Genomic DNA, 22336 nt, shown 5'->3' on the forward strand with positions numbered 1-22336 from the left:
CAACATGTGACATGCCTAGACGTTATTTTACTATCTATTACATTAGCGTTTAGAAAAGCATCATATAATAAAAACAGAAAATTTTCACATAATGGAAATCTCAATTATAAGTTTTCATTTGTTTTGTATTTTATATACCCAGCTCTGACTTACATCATAAATATAGTATCTCAAAAAAAAAAAAAAAGGACTTTTTCAAGGAATTGAAAGTATTTTAAAGGATGGTGGATCACATGCACTCTGAAGAAACTAAAATGGGTTGTAAGTGAATAAGTGATTAATAACATTAGTATGATCTATATATGTTCTTCAAATGCATAAATCATATTTATTGAAAATGATTGAAACAGTACTGCACAATTTTATCATAGTGAACTTTGTCACAATAAATGAAATAAATCATATCCAAATTATTGCATATTTAGATTGTCAAGCTCATGTTACTCTCCGTTATTAGGAAGAGATAATTGTGATCACAATAATGGAAATGAAGCGGAGAAAAAAATAAATAATGGAAATGAAACACGTGACCATTTTTCAATAACAACTGAAATTTCTTAGAATAAGCGTAATTGCACTAATTTATATATACGTGCGAATAATAACAATTTTCATTAATTTATGTGGATCAAACATTGGGACTTACTGATTTCAAGTAGCAGTGATATTAACTCAACTGATTAATTTTGTTTTATTAAGAAAAAAATCATTTCGATCTTACCACCGTAATATTGCAGATAAGATAACAAATTAATGATGGTCTTAAGTAAATTCATCCTGGACAAAAAAATAAATAAATCATACAATTAACTTGATGTTGTAGAATCAATAATTAATGAGGATATCGATTGAACTATTGTTGTAAGTTCTGGTGTTATAACGGAGGCGTTGAGTCCCAAAACTCATGATATTTAACTTTAATTAAGACCAACAACTTCTACCAATAAATGTTTTCGTGATCTTGATTCAACATTCTAAGAACCCTAAGAAACCATGCACGTTCAATGTTTCTCATTTTCATGATTCCAAGCTTAATAGTAAAAATTTAATAATATAAAGTTAGGTAAAGTCAATTTTACTTAAGATACAAAAGGGTCCTCTTAAGTGGGCTATAGGGCAACACAAATAGACTAAAAAGCCACCATTTTCAAGAGCCAACAATTGACTTGTCAAAATGTCTATTTTCATCAATAAGGACACTTGTTTCTGTTGTCTATTCATGAGAGCCAATAGGACCAAACTGGTTTCATGTAATGGCCAGAGATTTTAATAAGTGACAGAGTGCATGTGAGTCCTGTAACAATGATGGGTCCCTATCTGATTATATTCATTCTTAAGTCATACAGAAATCAGAATCAGCTTGATGCTTTTTCTAGGTAAACCCTAGTTTTTTAAAAGTATACCATGTGAAACTCTGCAAACTCTTAATATTTTAATCTAATAAAATCTGTTGTATCATTAAAACATGACTTTGAAATTTGATTCCTTACCTATAAAGAACTCTATATATAACAACAACAACCGAAAACACAACTCCACCAAAAAGCATCAATCTTTCTCTGATTTCATAAAACAGAATAGAGATTTATAAAACTTCTTGCTTTTAAAGATGGCGATTAGATTGTCGCGTGTGATCAACTCTAAACAGTCCCAAAAACAGCAATCTCGAGTCCCGAAAGGACATGTTGCGGTTTATGTCGGAGAAGAGATGGAGAGCAAGAAGAGATTCGTGGTTCCGATTTCGTATTTGAACCATCCTTCATTTCAAGGTTTGCTTAGTAGAGCAGAGGAAGAGTTTGGTTTCAATCATCCAATCGGTGGATTAACGATTCCATGCAGAGAAGAAACATTTGTTGGTCTTTTGAATTCTTATGGTTGTATTGTTTCAACTTGAGACAACTTTTTTGGGAAAGCCCAAAACTTTTTTTTTTCTTTCTATAGAATTACTTTTTTTGTTGTTGTTCCCTTTGTTTATTTCTGCAAAGGAGAACATATTGATTCAGCATGTAAATATGTTGTGTAACTTGTCAAATCAGGTTATGCTCTTATGTACTTCCAGAAAACATTGATGAAAAATATTTTCATGTTTTCGAAGATAATAATAACATATGAATTCATCCGAAATATTCATATATAGCTTGATTGATGAATTGTACGAAGAATCAATAATTCACCCGGGTTTAAACCTGACCTAATCATGCATTCTGTCATATCATTTACATTTATCTTCTGTCCACTACATGGCCATTTTGAATATAGAATTTTTCTTTTCAAAAACATTTAATTGTTATGACTTATTCAATGTGTATAAATCATTAAGTACTATACTCATTGCAAATTAATTATAGAAGTAAACCCATAGACCCTTCATAATTAATTAGATTATCTAGGGACGACTTAGAGCATTTGATAAAAATCACAGTTGTCTTAACACAAAAATATTATTTTCTAAGAAAAAAAACCCTCAAAATTTTAATAGAAAATGATCAAAACCTATTTTAAAACAAAATAGCATAACGCTTTTGAAACAACTGAACTGGCCATGTTCTGGACAAATGATAGGTATCTTTTTAATAAGCTTCCTTTTATTACTTTTTTTTTTCTTTGCTGATTGTGATGCATTAACCTCTGTACATGTCAATTTTCAGAATGTAGAGGTCTGTGATTTGCAAATATTTGTAGACTTGTAGTTTGAGTGTACATGGTAGTTTGGTAGATAGGATCATGGCAGTTACATATCGTGCATTAAAAAGACGTTAGAGAGAATGACATTCCAACAAAAAGATCACAACAGCCCTTTAGAACATCTTAAAGATTTACAAGATGCGGATCAAATCAAGACAACAGATCAATGTCATACTCTAGTTCATGATGACTTCCTTTATGATATAAAAAACACAGTCGTATATATCAACATCTAACTAATCCGGATAATTACCAAATAGCAATATTTATATAAGAAAATCTATCCAAATAACCATACATGTTCCGATCGATGGTCAACTCGAAGAGCCATATATGCTACAAAACCGTACTAACCTTGTCATTTCAAAGAGTTTTAAATATTACTGAACATTTGTTTTAGAGACGTTAATCAAAGATAACAATTGTGGAGTTCTGCAACTAGAAAATTAAGAAACATTTCCAAGAAGAGTCCATGTGATTAGAGACTGAATTTGGGTGATAGATACTACTCAACAAATCAAAGATCAAAATCTCAATTAATTGAAGTTATTTGCGGCCGTCATGATTTGCTACTCAGAAGATTCGCATCGATCAGACGAAACCAATCCAATGATTAACCAAATTGAGCATTTATTCTGTATTTAAATTGGAAATATGAGATTGGTTACATGTATCCTGAATCTTTGCTTCATGTTCATTGCAATTTCATCCAATGTGCCAAGTTGCTCTCTATCTTCTTTCTACCTTCTTTGTCCACTTGTTATTATCTTTTTAAAGCACATCTTCTATGTTGAAGAGAAACAAATGATAGTCAGAACTTTCTCAGAAAATTTAGATTTAATATTCAAAAACAGTATTATAGTGATATCTTGATTTTTCAACTTAGTTTTATTATTTTTATATTAGTAAGAACAGATAACTTTTTGTTGGAGAACTTGATGAATGAGTTAAGCCATGTGAGAAGATATATAAGTCAAACAACTTACACGAGAAATAAAATAAAATAATAAAGCCCATTAAATGTCCTTAAATCATTGAAAAGCTATGAATATATATTATTTCAAAGATTTCGATTAGTATAAATAGAGGCAATCGTCACCACCTTTTATCATCTCAAACATTGTGGTGTATGAAGAAAAAAAAACTTTCATTCAAAGCAAAAAGAAAGATGGGTCTGAGCCGTTTTGCGATATCAAATGCAACAAAGCAGATATTGAAGCTAAACTCATTGGCAAACAGAAACCGAACCTCATCATCATCATCGGATCATGTCCCTAAAGGACACGTAGCAGTTTATGTAGGAGAACAGATTGAGATGGAGAAGAAGAGATTCGTGGTTCCAATATCGTTTCTGAATCATCCTTCCTTCAAAGAGTTCCTTAGTCGAGCAGAGGAAGAGTTTGGATTCAATCATCCAATGGGAGGCTTGACCATTCCTTGTAGAGAAGAAGTTTTTCTTGATCTCATCGCTTCTCGGTTACAATAAGAAAAGTTGCAAGTTTTTTTTTAGTAGAATTGTATTTATAGAGATCTTGAGGATTTTGTTTCTTGAGATTAAGAATGTATCTTTTCATCAATTTTCTTCCCATGTATTTTTTTTTTAAATCATGGAGAATCAAGAAGAATTGATCTATTTCTATGAGTCTCTTAACTAACAACTCTTGAAATGGAATATAACGAGTTCTGATATTTGTTAATATATTTTCCTGATTACATTATAAGAATCATTTACTATATTATTTTCAAGCGAAAACGAATAAATACAAAGTTTTTTTTTTTGTAGATATACAGAGACCAACTGCTTTACCATGCAATTAACTTCTTGTCAATATGCAACATCCTCATGCAAGAACTAAAGCTTATGCAGAAAAGTAATGAAGCAAAACTTGAATCTTCACCTTCTGCTGCGACGCTGGAGGAATGCTGTGATGTAACATGTACTGAGTATATATATGAAGTTCCGTGGAACTACTAATCCTTCAAAACAAAACAAAAACTCTCATAGGTTAAGGATCAAAATGGGGACGCCTTCTCAGTTTCTCACTCAAGTGACAGGTTCCCTAGTCGAATGCTGCGTTGCTGACGACTGATTTGGTTTCCTAATGGTACTTGCGATGATCTTAAATCCCCTGGTTTCCCACCAGAGAATGGCGAATCGAGCTTTGGTTGAAACCAGTTCTTCAAAGAAACACCATTGATTCTTAATCTTGAATCCTTTCTATGATATGGTATATCTAACCTTCTCAACAATGCACCAATTTCCTGTCCGACCCTGTCAGCAAAAGGGAGGGATGATCTTAGGATCTCATATGACTCAGAATATACGATTTAACAGTAAACATCATCACTGTATACTAAAAAAGAAATAGGATACTCTTGATTCACCTTCCTGTAAGGTCAATTGTCTTCTCTCCTTCAGGAGTCCTAATTTCCTTCTCTTGAATGGAAATGATCAAATTAATGTGAGGTATCTTCGCACCTGAAACATATATGACCTCAACGCCTTTCAGAAATTTAATCAACTAGTTTGATCTTCACAACTAACAATTTGGTTAACTAAACCCAACTAAACTTATCCTACTTTGAAAAGCAATGGTTCTAGAGAACAAGTTATCTTACCAGCAGCAAGGCGATGCTTAAGACCTTTAAAGATGGTTAACAGGTAAACCTGTCAAATTATTCATGACAAAGTTAGATAAATGAGAATCCCAAAACTGCTGAAACAGAGAGATATTGATATATGCTCCTTTTTGTTTTTCAACTACAGTTTGATGTAAATTTTAAACAGTTCATGATCACTGGAAATTTGAAGCAAATATCAAAATGAGGAAGAAAAGGAGGGGCCAGAAAGAAAGGGATCCTCTGTCAGGAACATTTAGGATCTAACAACCTTCCCAGCTATGAATATCTTTGGGAACCAGAAGATGATCTTGCAAAGACATGTAAAAGTTATTCAACCAATAAAAGGTTATTTACCTCAGCAACGTTTTTCGGCAATTCTGTCGTGTCAAAAAATAGTGGAATTTTATTGAATGACACAGAAGGAAGAACTCCAAGAGAAGTAGCCTCCTGCATAATCATGAAACATATAAACTCTGTACATCTAATGAGACCCAGAAGAATCTATATATCTAAATGAAGCTACCAACAAACCTCAAGCAGTGAAAATGCACGAGGATCATACTCTCCAAATCCATCGACTAGTGGGAATATGTTATGTTGTTTTTGTGAAGAAATGTTTATGCCTAAAGTCGAAATCAGCCTATCCCGCAAAGCAGCATCATGTGGAAGTTGCAAGCACCCCAAAACTTGTGAAACTACTTCTGTAGTAGGAACCGTTCCACCTGAAATTGTCTCGCGGTAAACCATCAAAGCCATTGATGTCCTGAAAGAAAGGGAAATTTATCAATATTAACCTGGAGTTGGTTTCTGGTGTATGTCTTTAGTGAAGAAGAGAGAGTAACACAACTATATGATCAAATCCAACAAATTTACTGAAACCTCAATCAAGAGTGCTTTAACTGGGAAGTATCATAAGATTTTCTCGACCCCTTCCCAACATTATGAAGAAGAGTTCCACACTTAATAATTGAAAAAGGAAGCAATACTGACCATTTATTTTCAATTTGAGGGCGCCCTGATTTGAAGGACACAACAGGTTCACCACCAGCGCAAGCTTTCTCAAACCTTCGTTTGCATAGGCCTTTACAAAACAGCAAAAAAGACAAACAAACACTTTCATATCTGACTGCATCATGATGGACACAGATACATCTAAAGAAATATTAATTCTCTGAGCCTCAAAGAATGAGGAAAGAGATGAATACAAAATACAAGCTTACTGGTTATGCATCTGCACATGATCAAGTTTGGTGATACTCCATCTCCTTTTGCTTGAGAAAGGAGCTTAAAGCTTACCTCAAAGTCATCCTTTCTACAAAGGGAAAATTCAGAAAACAATGAATTCTCAAATCTACATAGTGATCAACGAGCCTAAATAATTCAACTAAAAAGAAGATACCTCTCACTTGCCAGCATGAGCATAGAGTAAGTGATAGTATTTGGTTTTAACCCTAAAGTCTTTATCTCATCAAGATATTCCATAGCCTTGGGCAGTTGATTACCTTCACCTGTTGATAATTTAAGGAGTCATACCACTAATGATATTTTGTATGGGATACTGCAAGTGTAGTAATACCATAACACATTTTCTTTTCAATCTTATACTATATCATCTTTCTCTTTTGTTTTAGGGGAAAAGATAAAGATAGCATTGAAGGAGGTCTTACACAAAGCAGTTATAAGGGCATTCATTGTTGAAATTGTTGGTCTAAGTTTGATTGACTTGATTTTTTCATAGAGCTCCAGTGCTTTCTTCCAATCTTTCGCCTAAGTAAAAAACAAAATAAGATTATCAGTATTTTCTCCATAAAAGTTTAATCCAAGAAAGTCAATGCAATCGCAACATTCCAAAACCCTAAGATAATGTAAACTACATCTCAAAAACTACTTTGATCAAATAAGGATCTTTTGATGCTACATGTTCACCAAAGTTCTGTTTCTCCTTAATCCACCACGTATTCTAATGATTTGACGTAGAAAGCTCAAAACTTGTAAGTAATAATAAAAACTCCTGCTACAGCAATAAAAGGCACATACGTTACAACAAGCTCCCATCAGTGAGCTATATGATATAGTTCCAAGACGTATCCCTTGAGATTTTGCATCCTGAAGAATGCCAAAAGCCTCGTCTAACATTTTTGCATGTCCTGCAACATCAATCAATGCACTAAAAAACACCTGCATAAGATGAAAACCAAGATTCAATAAATATGTATGTATAAATTCTTGTAATTAAACACTTGCCTCAGCGACTTTCATGAGTTTTAGCAGATATGTCTTATTTTAACTCAAAAATGAATTTGTTAGACATACCTCGTCAGGGGTCACGTCTTTTTCTTTCATGTCCTTGTATATGCTACACGCAAAATCCCAGTCCCCAGACTTGCTGCAACTATTCACAGCAATGGTATACACTTCTGGAGTACCCCTGATTCCATATTTATGGATCATCTGGTAAACTTCTTTTGCTCGTTCGACCTGCAAGAAACTTATTCTCAATCAGATGGAAAGAGCAAAAAACAGAAGAAGTAACAGGAAAAAAAAAGCCACACACCTGACCAGCATTACAGCATGCTTTCATCAATGCACCGATCGAGATATGATCAGGGTCTATAGGGTGCGTCTCAGCCTTCATTTCAGCTAACACATCAAAAGCACGGTCGACAGCTCCTGATTGACCACATGCAGAGATGAGGGCATTGAATACAACCCGGTCTGGCTTAACATTCTACTGCATCGAACATGTCATCAATGTAATAATTGATTTGAGATTCCAAAGCAGAAATGAACATATAAGCAGAATTAAAAAAAAAAAAAACTGTAGCCATGAAGAAATAGGGTATTTTTTGAAATCTAAACACATGATAGGAGGGCATCCAAACTTGTGGCATGCTTACCTTAGACCTTAAAATTCCATACGCACCAAATGCCTTAGCTACTTGTCCAGCTCTAGCACAGCCATCAATAAGTGCACCAAATGTGTGAAGATTGGCTTCCACTCCAGAATTTGACATCTGGTGGAACACCTGACAATATAACCACACAGAGAGAAAGAGAGTTAGAGCTATGGAGTTTGAGTGCAGTCATATTTTGAAGCTTGATTAGACAATAATAACATTTCCTCTGTCGGGAACCAAGAATAACATACAGAACCATTCAGACAAACATTAGACTAGTATCAGTGATTTTCCCCAGAAATCTATCATGCATCATGATTTTGACAGAGATTCAAAGAACCAGCCAAATATGTATCTTTGTCCAAAATAACTTTCCGGCACAGGAAGGTTTCTATACCTCGAACATTGCATCAACTTTTCCACTTTTAGCACAACTTGATATTAAAGTTGTGTAAAGTTTGCAATCAGCAGTCATACCGCTCTCTTGTACCAGACGTAACACTCCCCGAGCTCCTACATAAGTAACAATTCAACATCTAGGAGAATAAAAAATGAATAAGACCAGTGATTTAATACTGGAAATATGAAATATCACCTTCTATGTCCTGGGAGCTTGCGCAGACAGACATTAACATATTGAATGTGCTCATGGTTGGATTTAGAATCAACTTGGTAAAGCGAAATGCTTCCTTGACAGCCCTTTGCTTCTTGCAGGCTTTAAAGAAACTCGCATGATAAATCTGATGTGAGGAAATTGGGAAAAACAGATCAGTGACAAACTCCCAATAGAAGCAATACTAAAGGTTTCATCCATATTGCTGAGGAAAGCAGTCGTACCTTGTCCATGTCCAATAGATCCCTTTGGTCCAAATCTTCGAGCAAGCTTATGCAATCCTTTATCCTGTTATAATAAATATTAACACTCTCAAAGTCAAACAATCTAGAACTTCTCATTGGTACTAAAACATCCAAGTAAAGAATTAGCAGTGACAGAAGAGGAAGGAAAGGAAAGCCAAGATTCAAACCAGATAAAACTTATTACCTTCCATCTCTAAGTAAACGGTTGTAAGCATCACTAGTTTCTGGAGAACGTCCATTACTATTATGTAGCTCAAAATTTCGAGCAGGGAACTGGGGCATGCTTTCATCAATTTGGTGACCCACATGCTTCCCATCACTTGGAAATTTCCAGTCTCCTTTAACATCTTTCCTAATGTGGGATACACCACCGTTACTGTGTGCCACAAGGTTTTCTTCTTGCACATCACCTGAAACGGAAATTAACTTTAAGGAAACATTGTAATGGATTGGCAATGCAAGCTTCTTAGAAAGCAAACATAAGATTGTGTCAAATCTGACACAGTAAGTACAACATTGTCAACGTACCAGTAGCCTGACCAGAACTCTGTCCTGGGAACTGAGTATCAATTACTCCATTGTTCTTGTGGTCCAGGAATAAACTATTAGTTGCAGAAGTAACAGCAGGAGAGACGGCTTTAAGACTTGGCAACCGTGATGACTTGGCTGATGAATGATTAGACCCATAGAATGTGTGAATCTCTTCTCTCTTACTCTCGGCAAAGATGCTGTACTCGAGAGGCTTCTGGAGCAAACCATTGTACTCATACTCTAGAGCACGTGTATCATCTACCACCTGTGGAGAAGCAATCGAATGAATTCCCACCACTGCCTGTGAAAAATCATGCTCCAAACCCTTCTGATCTTCGCTATTTCCAACTTGTTTTTCAGGTGTTTTTACTCCAAAGGTAGCTGATTCCAAAGCAACAGACCCATTAACAATAGAAGATGAAAAGGATTCATCTATTAAGGTATGTGCCGTGGCAACTGTGGTCACACTAGCAACAGCAAACTGAGAATCCTCAGCTGAAACTGAATCATAATCCATCACAGCAACTTCATGGATTTGATGAGCCTTTTCTTCCTCCAAAAGATTCACACTTTCTTCCTCTACCTTTCTGAAACCTACATTTATTTCCACAGGATTGCCTTCATGAATATCTCCATGAATTTCCCGCCGATTCTCAGCACTATTTTTTCCGCCATGAACCGTTGCAACCTGAAAAGCTTAGCTAGTCAGAACCAGAATTCTTATCGAATTTTACAAAAAGTCAGCAACTTTATGCACTCTAATGAAACAAAACTTAAAAATTAGTTAAAACAAGCAAAACCCTTCGCTCAGAAATTTCAGTTACCTCATCGGAAGATTTCCGCTTCCTGAAAGTACTTTGGCAATAAGCGAAAGCAATGGCAGAGAACGCAGTGACAGCAACAACAATAAGAATCAAACCAGAATCGATAGAAGCTCTAACAACTAAACGAGGCGATCGAATTGAAGAACGACGAGAATTGCGTTTCCCGGCGCGAGTTCGAAGATGAGGAGAAGGACGGAGACTATGACAACAACCAAGAAAATCACGGCGGAGAGTAGAAGCCGGAAGAATCACCGGAGAGTACGAAGTTAAGGTAAGGTATTTAGAAGATCTGGTAGTGGAGATGAAGGTGGTGGAGGTAACCTCCATTGGAGAGGCTTAGAGAGAAAACGATTAGAGGATAAAGCTTCAGAGAAGGAAGTGAGGATATGAAATAACGAACGACTCTCTTCTTCGCATTGTGGACCCCTTGCTTACGTGGCATAAACGGCCGTCAAGTCGTCAACGTTGTTTATATTAAAAAAAACATATTTTATTAATTATGCTAAAATTTTATTGGGCCTGGGTCCGAGTAGTGGATAGGATTCGGGTCGGATCCGGGTTTTTGTTTTCCGGGGGAAATCTAGAAATTTGATCTTGACGAATCGCCGGCGACGGATTCTCAGACGCTGCTATGGAAGGTGTTATGGGTCAGGTAGAGAAACGGCCGATTTCTACCATCGTCTTCATCGTTGGTACTATTTTGTCTTTACTATTTCTCGAATTGTGATTTTTTTTTCTTCTTCTAATGGGTTTGTGTATTAAAAGCTATGCAAAAGGAAGCTCAGCCTCTGATCAACAGATTACGCCTCGTTGAAGAAGTTAATACTCCGTGAGTTCTTTGACCTCTTTCAATTTTTTATTTTGATTCGAAATCAAATGTGATAGCTTTTTTGTAGGTTTCCAAAAGAGGTGACTTGGATTATGTTTAAGGGAATGTATAAAGACTTGAACATCAATATAGTGTGTCCTGGAAAAGATTCAACTCTTGGTATGTGTATCCATGTGGTTAAGTGATTGTAAGTGAAATAGTGTTTCAAGATGTTTTGTGAAGTTCTTGATGTTAATTCGTTTTTCAGGGGTTGAGAGTGTTGGCACAGTTCCTGCATCACTCGTGACTTATGCTTCCATTCTAGCAATTCAACCAGACTTAATCATTAATGCGGGAACCGCTGGTGGCTTTAAGGTATCAACATTACAAATTTCTCTACATAGTTCTCGTTTCATGCCTCTTATGTGTCAGAAATAATGAACACCCTTCCTTGTTTTTAAATGGTCTTTTCAGGCCAAAGGAGCATGTATTAGCGATGTTTATGTTGTCTCTACTGTTGCTTTCCATGACAGAAGAATACCTGTTCCTGTAAGTGCTCCTTTGTATTGTTCATGTATCAGTATGAGTTGCAAAGTAAACCTGATGTTCTTGAGTGTTATACTTGCATTCTAATTCCATATATTTTTGCCCTTTCCTAAACATTTTTATACTTTCTGCAGGTCCTTGATATATATGGTGTTGGTATGCGGAACACCTTCCCCACACCCAACCTTATAAAGGAGCTGAACCTAAAGGTGTATACTTTATTAGTTGCTCTGAGTTCACCATTTGATCCTCATGCAAGATTTTGGTTATTTCTTGATATGGTTTGCATAAGTGGTAGATTTATGATTTAGTTGCAATGTTCCCAGGTGGGAAGATTATCCACTGGCGATTCTATGGATATGTCTCCACATGACGAAGAATCCATCACAGCAAATGATGCTACAGTTAAAGATATGGAGGTCAACAATCCATAAGTTTCCTGTGTTGATGTACCTGGCTCCATACTATGTGTTTGTCTTTGTGTCTTTATCAGTTACTACGACTTATTTACGGATTCTTGGCATTTCAGGGAGCAGCAGTGGCCTATGTGGCTGATATCTTTAAAGTGCCTACGATTCTAATAAAAGGTGTGACTGATATTGTGGATGGCAATAGACCAACTTCTGAAGAATTTTTGGAGAACTTAGCTGCAGTCACTGCCAAACTTGATGAGTCACTTACCAAAGTGATTGACTTCATCAGTGGGAAATGTCTCTCAGACCTCTAACAAGTCATACGTATTAAGTTTCATCTGTTCAGTATGTGCATTGGGCGAAGAAAGCATATGAAGATTCAAGCAAAGGGCGTAGGTAGGGAATAGGTTTGAGCAGAAATTTCAACTCTTCACCTTTTCTCATTTGTTCCTCTATTTCTTTTTGCTGTCTTTCTATTGATGATCCATCATACATGTAGAAACTCAGCAAATTTGATACCCAACAACAGAGTCATAATTCTTTAATATCAATTTCGAATGATTGATGTTAACAGAAGAAAAAATTTAGTTAGTTTCTCTTTCATTCTTTTTAAGTGTGAAGATGTACAAAACAACTATAACTATAACACACCTTTGTGTTGGCTTTTAACTAAGCCTAAAGACTATGTATCAAGAAAAAAATCTCAAAGAACTGGAGTTGGATTTTAGAAAGAGCCAATGCAATAAACATGAAGCTTCTAAATCTCACACCTACTCTTCACCAAATATCAACTAGACAGAAATACCGCACAATATGCAGGTCACAAAACTGCAAAAGCTGCAGTGTATATATATGCCTTCACTTTGAACCTTATTTACAGACCCAAGATTTGAGTCTTCAACAAACAGATACAAATGGGAAGCATCGATGCTGCAGTGTTGGGTTCAGAGAAGAAATCAAACCCGGGAAAAGCCACAATTCTTGCTCTGGGAAAAGCCTTTCCTCACCAGCTAGTAATGCAAGAGTACTTAGTCGATGGCTACTTCAAAACCACCAAGTGTGATGACCCTGAACTCAAACAGAAACTTACTCGTCTCTGTAATCTCTTCATTTTAACCTCTGTTTTCAACTTTTTATCTCATTCTGTAAGCTCCTGCAACAGCAACTGAGGTTTGTTTGAACTGTTCGTTTACTATATACAGGCAAGACAACAACGGTGAAGACAAGGTATGTTGTGATGTCAGAGGAGATTCTCAAGAAGTACCCAGAACTTGCCATTGAAGGAGGATCCACAGTGACGCAGCGTCTAGACATCTGCAACGATGCAGTGACCGAGATGGCAGTAGAAGCCTCCAGAGCCTGCATCAAGAACTGGGGACGTTCTATTTCCGACATAACTCACGTTGTCTATGTCTCCTCAAGCGAAGCTCGTCTTCCTGGTGGGGACTTGTACCTGGCCAAGGGGCTTGGACTCAGTCCTGACACACACCGTGTTCTGCTCTACTTTGTTGGCTGTTCTGGTGGCGTTGCAGGTCTCCGTGTAGCCAAAGACATCGCCGAGAATAATCCGGGCAGTAGAGTTTTGCTTGCCACGTCTGAGACAACCATCATTGGGTTCAAGCCCCCAAGTGTGGATAGACCGTATGATCTTGTTGGGGTCGCGTTGTTTGGTGATGGAGCCGGAGCTATGATCATTGGATCCGATCCAGACCCGATCTGCGAGAAGCCTCTCTTTGAGCTTCATACTGCAATACAGAACTTTTTACCTGGTAAAAGACCACAAGATTTATGCATCCAGTTATGTCTATACCTTGAGACTATTCTTGGATAAATATGGATTTTCATTTTCATGGCGCAGAAACAGAGAAGACGATAGATGGAAGGCTAACAGAACAAGGGATAAACTTCAAGCTATCGAGAGAGCTTCCACAGATAATAGAAGACAATGTGGAGAATTTCTGCAAGAAGCTAATAGGAAAAGCGGGACTGGCTCATAAGAACTATAACCAGATGTTCTGGGCGGTTCATCCAGGTGGACCAGCCATCTTGAACCGGATTGAAAAGCGGCTTAACCTGTCGCCTGAGAAGCTGAGTCCAAGCAGAAGAGCTCTCATGGACTATGGCAATGCGAGCAGCAATTCAATTGTTTATGTGCTGGAGTATATGTTGGAGGAGAGCAAGAAAGTGAGGAACATGAATGAAGAAGAAAACGAGTGGGGTCTGATTCTTGCTTTTGGACCTGGTGTTACATTTGAAGGCATTATCGCTCGAAACCTTGATGTCTGAACAATAAGTTTTTACCTTGCAGATCGAGAAAGAACCCCTTATGCTTTAATAAAGACATGAAGCTAAACATACGAAATATTTTTTACGATGCTTAAATCTTTCATAGTCTAAAAATATTTCACAAAGCAAGCAACGTAAAATTTGCAATTGAAAAATGAAGAAAAGAGTCGTTATCAGCATTAAAGCCAGGAATCACGAAGAAGGTTCTTCTTAGCTCATCTCTTTCCAACGTTTTCAACAAGTCCAGGAGTTGGATCTTCTCATAACGGGTTTCATCTGTTTGTCTTCCTCAAGACAAACCATACCAACATGTGACGGATCTTCCAGCATCATCTTGGCTACTAAGTATCCTGCGACTGACCAAGTCTGGTTTTTACGCGACTGTTTCCCCACGTATCTCCCTACCTTTCCATCATAGTATTCAGGCCAGTGGTCCTTATGAAGCCTAGCCTCTGCTACTTCAATTGCTCGTCTTGCTATTTGAGGTCGACCAGTTTTGATACAAGCAGCCGTCAGAAGCCATAGCAGCACTGTGTACCATTAAACATAATTACATCAATAAGGGTCAGAATAGCAATTTACTAGGATTAAGATACCACAGAGGAACCAGAAGAACACTGGGAAAGGAGAGATTCCTTTGTAGTCCAATCAAAAGTACAAGAGAAAAGGCAAACCTGGCCACGATCCTCCATTGTGGTAGCTCCACCGAGTGTTTTTGGGGTCACAACCAGTTACTATTCTCCATTCATGGCTTTCTATGGCGGGATAGCAAACTTTCAGTGGCATTTCTCCAACCAACTCTTCCCAGCGAGATTCTATCAGATCCATAATTGCTGTCGACTGTTCAGGTGTAGCCAAGGAAGACAATATTGCTATACAATTACCCAAAGCAAACCAACGGAAATCCATTCTTGCAGGGCTAACGTTGCCAATAAAGAACCCTCCGTGAGGCGGCATAAAGTCGAAAACCCATTCTGGAAGAGAATCAGGGATTACGTTGAACTTGTTGACAGCAGTGTGAGAGTATTCCTCTGTCTTATATCGGTAAATGTCATTAAGCTGCTTCAAGTCTAGCCAAAAGTAGCTCCTCATGTGGTAGCTCAATGCATGAAGTCGCTTCACTATCTGTTCCACCATTTCTTTACCTTCTCCGTCATGTTTAAGCAGGAGCAAGGCACACCTTAAGGCCATAAAGAAAAGGGCTTGAATCTCTATCGGGTAACCATAAACTCCCTACAACAAAAAAAGCACAAAATTAAAAGATGGAAAACTGATGAAGCACCTAGCTCAAACTCTCCTTGTAGAAAGAATCACTAGAAATAACTAATAAAGTAAATTTGCTGCTTACCATCCTACGATCAATCATACAGCAACCATCAGCACATAAGAGAGTGGGGAAGGTATCAAATCCCTCAGACAGACACAGGCTAAGTATCAGCCGAATACCCTTCTGGCATTCAGGCATGTCAGCAAGAGAAGAGTCTCCTGTAGATTTTGTGTAGGCTCTGAGCAATATAATCCACCAAAACCCTGAATCAACCGGCGCTACTCTTCCAATAGCACTCTCGCCAAAATCAGCTATCAGCGTTTCATGGTTTCTAACAGGATCATGGAAAACTTTGAAGCTAGCAGGCATAACACCCTCACCAAGCTGGAATCTATCAATCTTTTTCTCCCAAGATTGAAGACGAAGAGTCTTCAAAAGGAAGTTTTTAACTATATCTGGCTCTCCATTCATCAAGAATGCTAAAGCACTTGGTACAAAATCTCTCACGAACACCTTAAGGATAAAGTCAATGCAGAGATACAAGGTCAATGACAGTAAAATGTGGTTATTCAGAAGTTTTCAGAAGATATAAAGATTCTTCACCTGATCATAGTTGAGTTTTTCTTCAGAATTATCCACAGCAGCAATAGTGCCAACAGGTTGTCCACGAAAGTAAACCATTGAGCGCCTCAAAGCATCCCAGGCCTCACCAACCATAGGATGAGACTCAAATCCAGGCTGTGACCTAGGAGTATTGAATCCAGACCTCCTACCAAAGCTTGGTGAAATCACATAATCCGCATGATCAGGGGCCCGAGAAGCATTATCCGCATTTCTAAGCTGTGGTGAACCAGTTAATTCAGTAAGAGACCTTTCGTCAAGTGATCTCAGTCTATCAATATTCAATGGCCTTGGCTTCTCTAGCAACTTGGCAAAATCAATGTCATCAATATCGTCCAATGTAGATAAAGAATCAACATTCTTGATATTCCCATTCTGATTCACATCTACACTCAGATTAAAACTCGACATAGCTCCAGGTTGATTCAAATCTTAACCAACAAGTCCAATTATCAATGCCCTGCATTTCCACAAATCAATCAGATCCATTTAGCTCGCAATACAGAACAGAGGTCTTCTATAATTCACTAAGAAATTGAAGGAAAACAACACCAAAACAATGTCATGATCAAACGTGTAAACAGGTTATAGACAAACTGGATTGGGCATCCTCAGTTGAAAAATGTAATCAAACCTTCCTTCAAGACTGTTCTATACAAGATTAATGTAAACCGGATCAAATCAGAACACAAACAACAGAGAAACTTCACGAACAACAGAAATTGAACATCGAAACGTCGGATTCCATGTAATCACAAAGAACAAGAAAACAAACCGGAGAGATTTCGACTCGGTTTTAACGATATCACGCACAGAAACGATCGGAAACAAAACTCTCGTCAAGCTAAAGCACGCGGAGAGATCCGGTGAAAGCAAAGCAGGAAAAATAACTTCATCAACCGTAACGTTCATAACCAGAGGAAGACGTAGATAGATCACGAACCTTATGAATCCAGCGTCGGATGAAGAGAAAGAAGACGATACGAAACGAGCTTCGCTTTCTCTCTTCTCTCTCAGAAGCGAGAGTATCACTGAGTTGATAGGTACAAGTAATTAAACGAGAGAGAGAGAGACGAAACGGCCAAAGGTATAAGACGATATCAATCAGCTAGTGAGCTTAAAGAGGATGTGGGTCCACGTGTACGGACGAGATGTGACTGTGATGGGAAGATAGAGACTAGCACAGTAACTCTAGCGATCGGGAAGGTGAAGCCTAAACCCTTTAAGCCATGCATATGATATGATTTGCACGGAGGTTGTTTGCTTTTTGTATGCATTTTATTTGTAATTTGATTTATTAAAATGTTTTTTTTGCGATTTACCTACTAAACTATAATTACAAGTTAAATAATTTTTAGTGACGTGAGAGAGTATCTTTGCAGTGAGTAAAATGTTTGGTTGTCCACGTGTGCGGTGGCAGTGGATCTCGTGCCCTGCGCAGCCTGCTGCATATTGGTTGTTTCTTTCTGAATTTTTGTTTTTTAAAACTTTGAATTTTAGTTTTGGCAAGTTTGTCCTTCAAAATTAGTAATAGTCATTGTTGTTGATAATGACACTAAGAAAAGGTCGTATAGTTTGCTAACGTTGGAGAAAGAATATTACTAGCTTTAAGATTACTAAAATGATTGTGTCTATTGGACAACTCCAAAAGTTTCTTTTGCGATGCTTTGATTTGATTTTACTTTTGGAATTTAGGGACATAAATACTTCTTTTGTTAAGAACTTAAGATTATTCGAATCTAGACAGTAGTGTGATACTAATAGTGTATAAAATATGATGAAAATTGTTGAAAGAAAGATTCCGGCTATAGACCATTGTTAGGAGTCGCTGATCCAAAAACCATATGTTTAAGAATTGATGATGACTTCGTACTTAGTTTTTTTTTTTTCAGTTTGGACTTTGGATTCACATATTGATGTGACATGAAAATAATCAAATCACTTTGCCAAACTAAACAAAGTGGCCTAATCTAGTAAAAAGTAAAATCTACTAATCCCACCCAAGGCATAATTAGTCTCATTCAACGCAAATCATTACTTACATTTTCTGGCTTTCTTTTTGTTTAAGGCTTTAATCATTACTTATCTTTGTCTCCAACATTCTTATTTTGAAGGATATGAGTGGTCATAGTCTACCAACCGATGTAAAGGAAGTGGATCAAGGTCAATAAGCAAAAAAAGAAAGAAAAAGAGTGAATTGTATAAAAGAAGCGAAATAAGCAAAAACAAAAGTGAATATTCAGCTCAAAACCTCCCTCATTATTCTACTTTTTATTTGTTTTTCAAGTAAATCGACGTTAATGTAACTATGCAAGTCATAAGTAAGATCATTGTTCGAAGAAAATAAGATCGTGAATCCAGTAAATATCCCATCATACAAGCGTTCACGTGCAGAAAGATAATCACTACCTAAATGATTTAAATGGGAGTGTCAATAGAATCGGATAACGAGTGTTGTGGCAAAAAAATGCTCAATCATACACCAAAAAATTGTAATGTTAAAATAAGATATTGGGCTTTAGGCTTTTGGAGTCGGCCCACCTAAACTCCAACGCCGTAATTCTGTCGGTCCATCTAAAAAGAATCAAATCAATTATGGAAAGGAGCCTAGGATCCACGCGACTTCAACCCTAGTCAGATCCGATTCAACCACGGTTAATTTCCATATCATCACAGCTCTACACGTGTCATAAATCAACGGTCACCAACATAATTTCCATTTTCAGATTCACCGTTTTAGAAATTAAATCCTCTCTATAAGAACCTCTCCAAAAACCCTAATTTGTCATCATCACTTTCACAATCTTCTTCATCGATTTCTCTCTTCCAAATCTCCCAAAAGATGTCGAACCCTAGAGTTTTCTTCGACATGAGTCTCAGCGGTACTCCCATCGGACGGATCGAGATGGAGCTTTTCGCTGATACAACCCCAAACACGGCGGAGAATTTCCGTGCTCTCTGTACCGGCGAGAAAGGAATGGGAAAGCTAGGTAAGCCACTTCACTTCAAAGGATCGATCTTCCACCGTGTGATTCCCGGATTCATGTGTCAAGGAGGTGATTTCACCGCCAAGAACGGAACCGGTGGTGAATCGATCTACGGTGCTAAGTTCAAGGACGAGAACTTTATCAAGAAGCATACAGGAGCTGGGATTCTCTCAATGGCTAACTCTGGTCCTAACACTAACGGATCTCAGTTCTTCATCTGTACCGATAAGACGTCGTGGTTAGATGGTAAGCACGTTGTGTTTGGACAAGTTGTTAAAGGCTTGGACGTCGTGAAGGCGATTGAGAAAGTTGGATCTGATTCTGGAAAGACTTCCAAAGTCGTTACCATCACTGATTGTGGTCAGCTTTCTTAGATCTGAGTGAGAAAGTGAGAGACTTTGATCTTTATGAGTAATAATGGTGTCTTTTGCTTTCGGTTGTTCTTCCTCTTACCTTAATGGATTATTCTGTTTAGGGTTTGAGTTTTCGTTTCAGAGTTTGTAACAAAACCCTTTTGTGTTTTCTGGGGTTTGAAATAATTATGAGCTTACCCAATTGCTTCTTTGTGTTTTTGCTTCTATGAACAAGTAGTAACTGATTCGTCTTCTGATTCTTCAACTGAATCGTGAATCTTGTAAGACTGACTAGAAAAAAGAAGACTTTGTTACACGCAAATCTGTTTAACAGGAAAAAAAATACAATCTTTTTGAGGAGATGATTGATAAACCTTAGCACAACTCTCAATCTTAAATTCAATCGTTTCGTCTCACAAAAGCTACATAAATGAACGTCAAATTTTCATACTTGTATGAGTTAAAAAATGTAATGCAAGTAAAGTACACTCAAATATGTAACACAGTTTGGTTGATTTTCGTTAACGATGTTATCAAATCTCGTTTAGTAAAGCAATCGAGTTATTGGCGTTGACCATTTTCCTTTCTCTTTCTCTAGCCATGGTTGCTCTGCGTTTCTTCTTCTTCTCATCTCTTCTTATTCTTCTTATTCTTTCTCAAGCTCTTATTATGTCAGTTGGATCTGCCTCTCAGATCAGGCTTAGCTCAACGTTCTCGATCCAAGAAGCTACCATTGAAGACATTAGAGTTGCTTTCAACGAGAAACGACTAACATCAAAGCAGCTTGTGGAGTTGTATCTCGAAGCAATCTCCAAACTTAATCCAATACTCCACGCAGTCATCGAGACGAATCCTGATGCGTTGATCCAAGCAGAGATCGCAGACAGAGAACGTGACCTTAAAAACACCACTAAGCTTCCTATCTTGCACGGTGTTCCGGTTCTTCTCAAGGATTCCATATCTACCAAGGACAAGCTTAACACCACGGCTGGCTCGTTTGCCTTGCTTGGTTCGGTCGTGGCTCGAGACGCGGGTGTTGTTAAAAGACTGAGAGAATCTGGTGCTGTGATCTTGGGCAAAGCCAGTTTAAGTGAATGGGCTCATTTTCGATCTTTCTCCATCCCAGATGGTTGGAGCGCACGTGGCCTCCAAGGAAAGGTTACTTTCTTCATTCATGACATTCATTTCTCTATAACTATTTGGTAAACCAAACATCTTACAAAAAGATTCTAATGCTGCAGAATCCATATGTTTTATCAGCAAATCCGTCTGGGTCAAGTAGTGGATCAGCTATATCTGTAACAGCCAATCTTGTGGCAGTGTCACTAGGGACTGAAACTGATGGTTCCATTCTGTCTCCAGCAAGTCAGAACTCTGTGGTCGGGATTAAACCGAGTGTCGGACTCACGAGCCGAGCCGGGGTAGTTCCTATCTCCTTGAGACAGGACAGTATTGGGTGAGAGACTAAGACTCTAAAAGCACCCAACCACTACTAACTGTTTGATTTGTGTACCATTTTACCGAGTGTTTCTCTATGTTTTGCTGTTAGGCCGATTTGTAGGACAGTGTCGGATGCTGTTCATCTCCTTGATGCTATTGTGGGTTATGATCCATTGGACGAGGCCACGAAAACTGCGTCCGAGTTCATACCTGAAGGCGGTTACAAGCAGTTTCTGACAACTAGTGGCCTCAAAGGTAAGAGATTAGGGATTGTAATGAAGCATTCTTCTCTTCTTGATCATCACATCAAAACATTAAGGTAAAATGCGTTATAAGAAAATTTTCATCATCTGAGAACACCATATCTAATTCTAGTTCTGGTTTTCCTTGGATAAAGACGAGAAGGCGCTATTGTCATTAACAATCTGACGATACCAAACATCGAAGTCATTGTGGGTGGGACTGATAGTGGTGAAGAGATAGCACTTTTGGCTGAGTTCAAGATGTCTCTCAATGCATATCTTAAAGAGCTTGTGAAATCACCAGTCCGGTCCTTAGCAGATGTTATTGCCTACAACGAGGAATTCGCTGAACAAGTAAGTACTAAGCTTCAAACGATTTCGATTTTTTCTTGTTTGGTAGCTGAACAAATGTGATCATTGAACTGAAAAAAACACAGGAAAAAGTGAAAGAATGGGGACAAGAGGTGTTCCTTACAGCAGAAGCCACTAGTGGAATGGGTGAGAAAGAGAAAACAGCGTTGCAGAAAATGAAAGAACTATCGAGGAATGGAATCGAAAAGCTAATTGAAGAGAACAAGTTAGATGCAATAGTGACACTTGGTTCAGATTTGAGCTCTGTCCTAGCCATTGGAGGGTATCCAGGAATCAATGTCCCTGCAGGATACGATAGTGGAGGAGTTCCATATGGGATTAGCTTTGGAGGACTGAGATTCTCAGAGCCAAAGCTCATTGAGATTGCTTTTGCCTTTGAACAAGCAACTCTTATTAGAAAGCCACCCAAGTTCATAGCTTGAGTCCCCATTGGAGGGTATCCTCTGCTTTCAAAAGTTTTGTATCATGAAATGGTTCTAGTCACTCGAATAATTTACCTTGAGATTTGACTGTTGTAACTTTTCCCTATCGTTTTTACCTTTTTAATGATTACATTATAACTACATTTAATATTAATATATAAT

The 22336-nt window shown here is 37.6% G+C and overlaps 8 protein-coding genes across 16 annotated transcripts; 6 read left to right on the forward strand and 2 right to left on the reverse strand.

The window, feature by feature from the left end:
• Positions 1 to 1389: 1389 nt before the first annotated feature.
• Positions 1390 to 2118, forward strand: AT4G34800 (SAUR-like auxin-responsive protein family). The gene has a single exon (NM_001342302.1). It carries the CDS (start codon positions 1610 to 1612, stop codon positions 1892 to 1894), a length of 285 nt encoding a protein of 94 aa, NP_001320138.1. The 5' UTR covers positions 1390 to 1609; the 3' UTR covers positions 1895 to 2118.
• Positions 2119 to 3707: 1589 nt separating this feature from the next.
• Positions 3708 to 4318, forward strand: AT4G34810 (SAUR-like auxin-responsive protein family). Its single transcript, NM_119647.2, has one exon. It carries the CDS (start codon positions 3815 to 3817, stop codon positions 4169 to 4171), a length of 357 nt encoding a protein of 118 aa, NP_195207.2. The 5' UTR covers positions 3708 to 3814; the 3' UTR covers positions 4172 to 4318.
• A 28-nt stretch (positions 4319 to 4346) lies between these two features.
• On the reverse strand, positions 4347 to 10885 carry MRL1 (Pentatricopeptide repeat (PPR) superfamily protein). Its single transcript, NM_119649.5, has 19 exons — positions 10418 to 10885; positions 9591 to 10281; positions 9247 to 9472; positions 9042 to 9105; positions 8800 to 8944; positions 8602 to 8717; positions 8205 to 8333; positions 7862 to 8035; positions 7621 to 7785; positions 7345 to 7485; positions 6975 to 7074; positions 6707 to 6815; positions 6528 to 6619; positions 6298 to 6388; positions 5839 to 6070; positions 5662 to 5754; positions 5305 to 5353; positions 5071 to 5164; positions 4347 to 4957 (listed from the first exon to the last, which is right to left on the reverse strand). The coding sequence occupies exons 1-19, from the start codon at positions 10742 to 10744 to the stop codon at positions 4726 to 4728; spliced, it is 3270 nt and encodes a 1089-aa protein (NP_195209.2). The 5' UTR covers positions 10745 to 10885; the 3' UTR covers positions 4347 to 4725.
• Positions 10886 to 10964: 79 nt separating this feature from the next.
• On the forward strand, positions 10965 to 13042 carry AT4G34840 (Phosphorylase superfamily protein). Of its 5 annotated transcripts, none has more exons than NM_001342303.1 (8): positions 10965 to 11069; positions 11183 to 11246; positions 11314 to 11405; positions 11494 to 11600; positions 11700 to 11774; positions 11906 to 11980; positions 12098 to 12190; positions 12301 to 12774. In NM_001342303.1, the coding sequence occupies exons 2-8, from the start codon at positions 11185 to 11187 to the stop codon at positions 12496 to 12498; spliced, it is 702 nt and encodes a 233-aa protein (NP_001329682.1). In that variant the 5' UTR covers positions 10965 to 11069; positions 11183 to 11184; the 3' UTR covers positions 12499 to 12774. The 5 variants fall into 5 exon arrangements, with proteins under 5 accessions (NP_001329682.1, NP_001329683.1, NP_195210.2 ...); NM_001342306.1 differs by having other exon boundaries at positions 10972 to 11109; positions 12098 to 12220; positions 12301 to 13042; NM_119650.4 differs by having other exon boundaries at positions 10972 to 11109; positions 12301 to 13042.
• LAP5 (Chalcone and stilbene synthase family protein) lies at positions 12954 to 14579 on the forward strand (the record flags this gene model as incomplete). 2 transcript variants are annotated; one of them, NM_119651.4, is made up of 3 exons in its annotated part: positions 12954 to 13282; positions 13387 to 13953; positions 14043 to 14579. In NM_119651.4, the coding sequence occupies exons 1-3, from the start codon at positions 13099 to 13101 to the stop codon at positions 14468 to 14470; spliced, it is 1179 nt and encodes a 392-aa protein (NP_567971.1). In that variant the 5' UTR covers positions 12954 to 13098. The 2 variants fall into 2 exon arrangements, with proteins under 2 accessions (NP_567971.1, NP_001328609.1); NM_001342307.1 differs by having other exon boundaries at positions 13063 to 13953; positions 14043 to 14470.
• Positions 14496 to 17657, reverse strand: A/N-InvB (Plant neutral invertase family protein; the record flags this gene model as incomplete). 3 transcript variants are annotated; one of them, NM_119652.3, is made up of 5 exons in its annotated part: positions 17302 to 17657; positions 16341 to 16818; positions 15819 to 16250; positions 15145 to 15703; positions 14496 to 15000 (listed from the first exon to the last, which is right to left on the reverse strand). In NM_119652.3, exons 2-5 carry the CDS (start codon positions 16767 to 16769, stop codon positions 14705 to 14707), a joined length of 1716 nt encoding a protein of 571 aa, NP_195212.1. In that variant the 5' UTR covers positions 16770 to 16818; positions 17302 to 17657. The 3 variants fall into 3 exon arrangements, with proteins under 3 accessions (NP_195212.1, NP_001031790.1, NP_001329737.1); NM_001036713.3 differs by having other exon boundaries at positions 17134 to 17373; NM_001342308.1 differs by lacking the exon at positions 17302 to 17657 and having other exon boundaries at positions 14705 to 15000; positions 16341 to 16862.
• Positions 17658 to 18953: 1296 nt separating this feature from the next.
• ROC5 (rotamase cyclophilin 5) lies at positions 18954 to 20063 on the forward strand. Its single transcript, NM_119653.4, has one exon. It carries the CDS (start codon positions 19201 to 19203, stop codon positions 19717 to 19719), a length of 519 nt encoding a protein of 172 aa, NP_195213.1. The 5' UTR covers positions 18954 to 19200; the 3' UTR covers positions 19720 to 20063.
• Positions 20064 to 20140: 77 nt separating this feature from the next.
• Positions 20141 to 22336, forward strand: AT4G34880 (Amidase family protein). 2 transcript variants are annotated; one of them, NM_001342309.1, is made up of 5 exons: positions 20141 to 20856; positions 20940 to 21154; positions 21248 to 21457; positions 21536 to 21734; positions 21818 to 22334. In NM_001342309.1, the coding sequence occupies exons 1-5, from the start codon at positions 20299 to 20301 to the stop codon at positions 22172 to 22174; spliced, it is 1539 nt and encodes a 512-aa protein (NP_001329257.1). In that variant the 5' UTR covers positions 20141 to 20298; the 3' UTR covers positions 22175 to 22334. The 2 variants fall into 2 exon arrangements, with proteins under 2 accessions (NP_001329257.1, NP_195214.1); NM_119654.2 differs by having other exon boundaries at positions 20291 to 20839; positions 21061 to 21154; positions 21818 to 22336.

Source organism: Arabidopsis thaliana, chromosome 4 (genome assembly GCF_000001735.4).
Source record: "Arabidopsis thaliana chromosome 4, partial sequence".
In the NCBI taxonomy this organism is placed as follows: Eukaryota; Viridiplantae; Streptophyta; class Magnoliopsida; order Brassicales; family Brassicaceae; genus Arabidopsis; species Arabidopsis thaliana.

Bases quoted from the DNA above. Each gene is read 5' to 3' on its own strand.
- MRL1 (NM_119649.5), bottom strand. From the start codon at position 10,744: ATGGAGGTTACCTCCACCACCTTCATCTCCACTACCAGATCTTCTAAA. The intron at 7,075-7,344 runs GTATGTGCCTTT...TTTTTTACTTAG, and splicing joins TGATGGGAGCTTGTTGTAAC to GCGAAAGATTGGAAGAAAGC. The intron at 6,071-6,297 runs GTCAGTATTGCT...CCTTTCTTTCAG, and splicing joins CCTCAAATTGAAAATAAATG to GACATCAATGGCTTTGATGG.
- AT4G34880 (NM_001342309.1), top strand. From the start codon at position 20,299: ATGGTTGCTCTGCGTTTCTTCTTCTTCTCATCTCTTCTTATTCTTCTT. The intron at 20,857-20,939 runs GTTACTTTCTTC...CTAATGCTGCAG, and splicing joins CACGTGGCCTCCAAGGAAAG to AATCCATATGTTTTATCAGC. The intron at 21,155-21,247 runs GTGAGAGACTAA...TTTTGCTGTTAG, and splicing joins TTGAGACAGGACAGTATTGG to GCCGATTTGTAGGACAGTGT.
- AT4G34810 (NM_119647.2), top strand. From the start codon at position 3,815: ATGAAGAAAAAAAAACTTTCATTCAAAGCAAAAAGAAAGATGGGTCTG.
- ROC5 (NM_119653.4), top strand. From the start codon at position 19,201: ATGTCGAACCCTAGAGTTTTCTTCGACATGAGTCTCAGCGGTACTCCC.
- AT4G34800 (NM_001342302.1), top strand. From the start codon at position 1,610: ATGGCGATTAGATTGTCGCGTGTGATCAACTCTAAACAGTCCCAAAAA.
- AT4G34840 (NM_119650.4), top strand. From the start codon at position 11,049: ATGGAAGGTGTTATGGGTCAGGTAGAGAAACGGCCGATTTCTACCATC. The intron at 11,247-11,313 runs GTGAGTTCTTTG...GCTTTTTTGTAG, and splicing joins GTTGAAGAAGTTAATACTCC to GTTTCCAAAAGAGGTGACTT. The intron at 11,981-12,097 runs GTGTATACTTTA...CAATGTTCCCAG, and splicing joins TAAAGGAGCTGAACCTAAAG to GTGGGAAGATTATCCACTGG.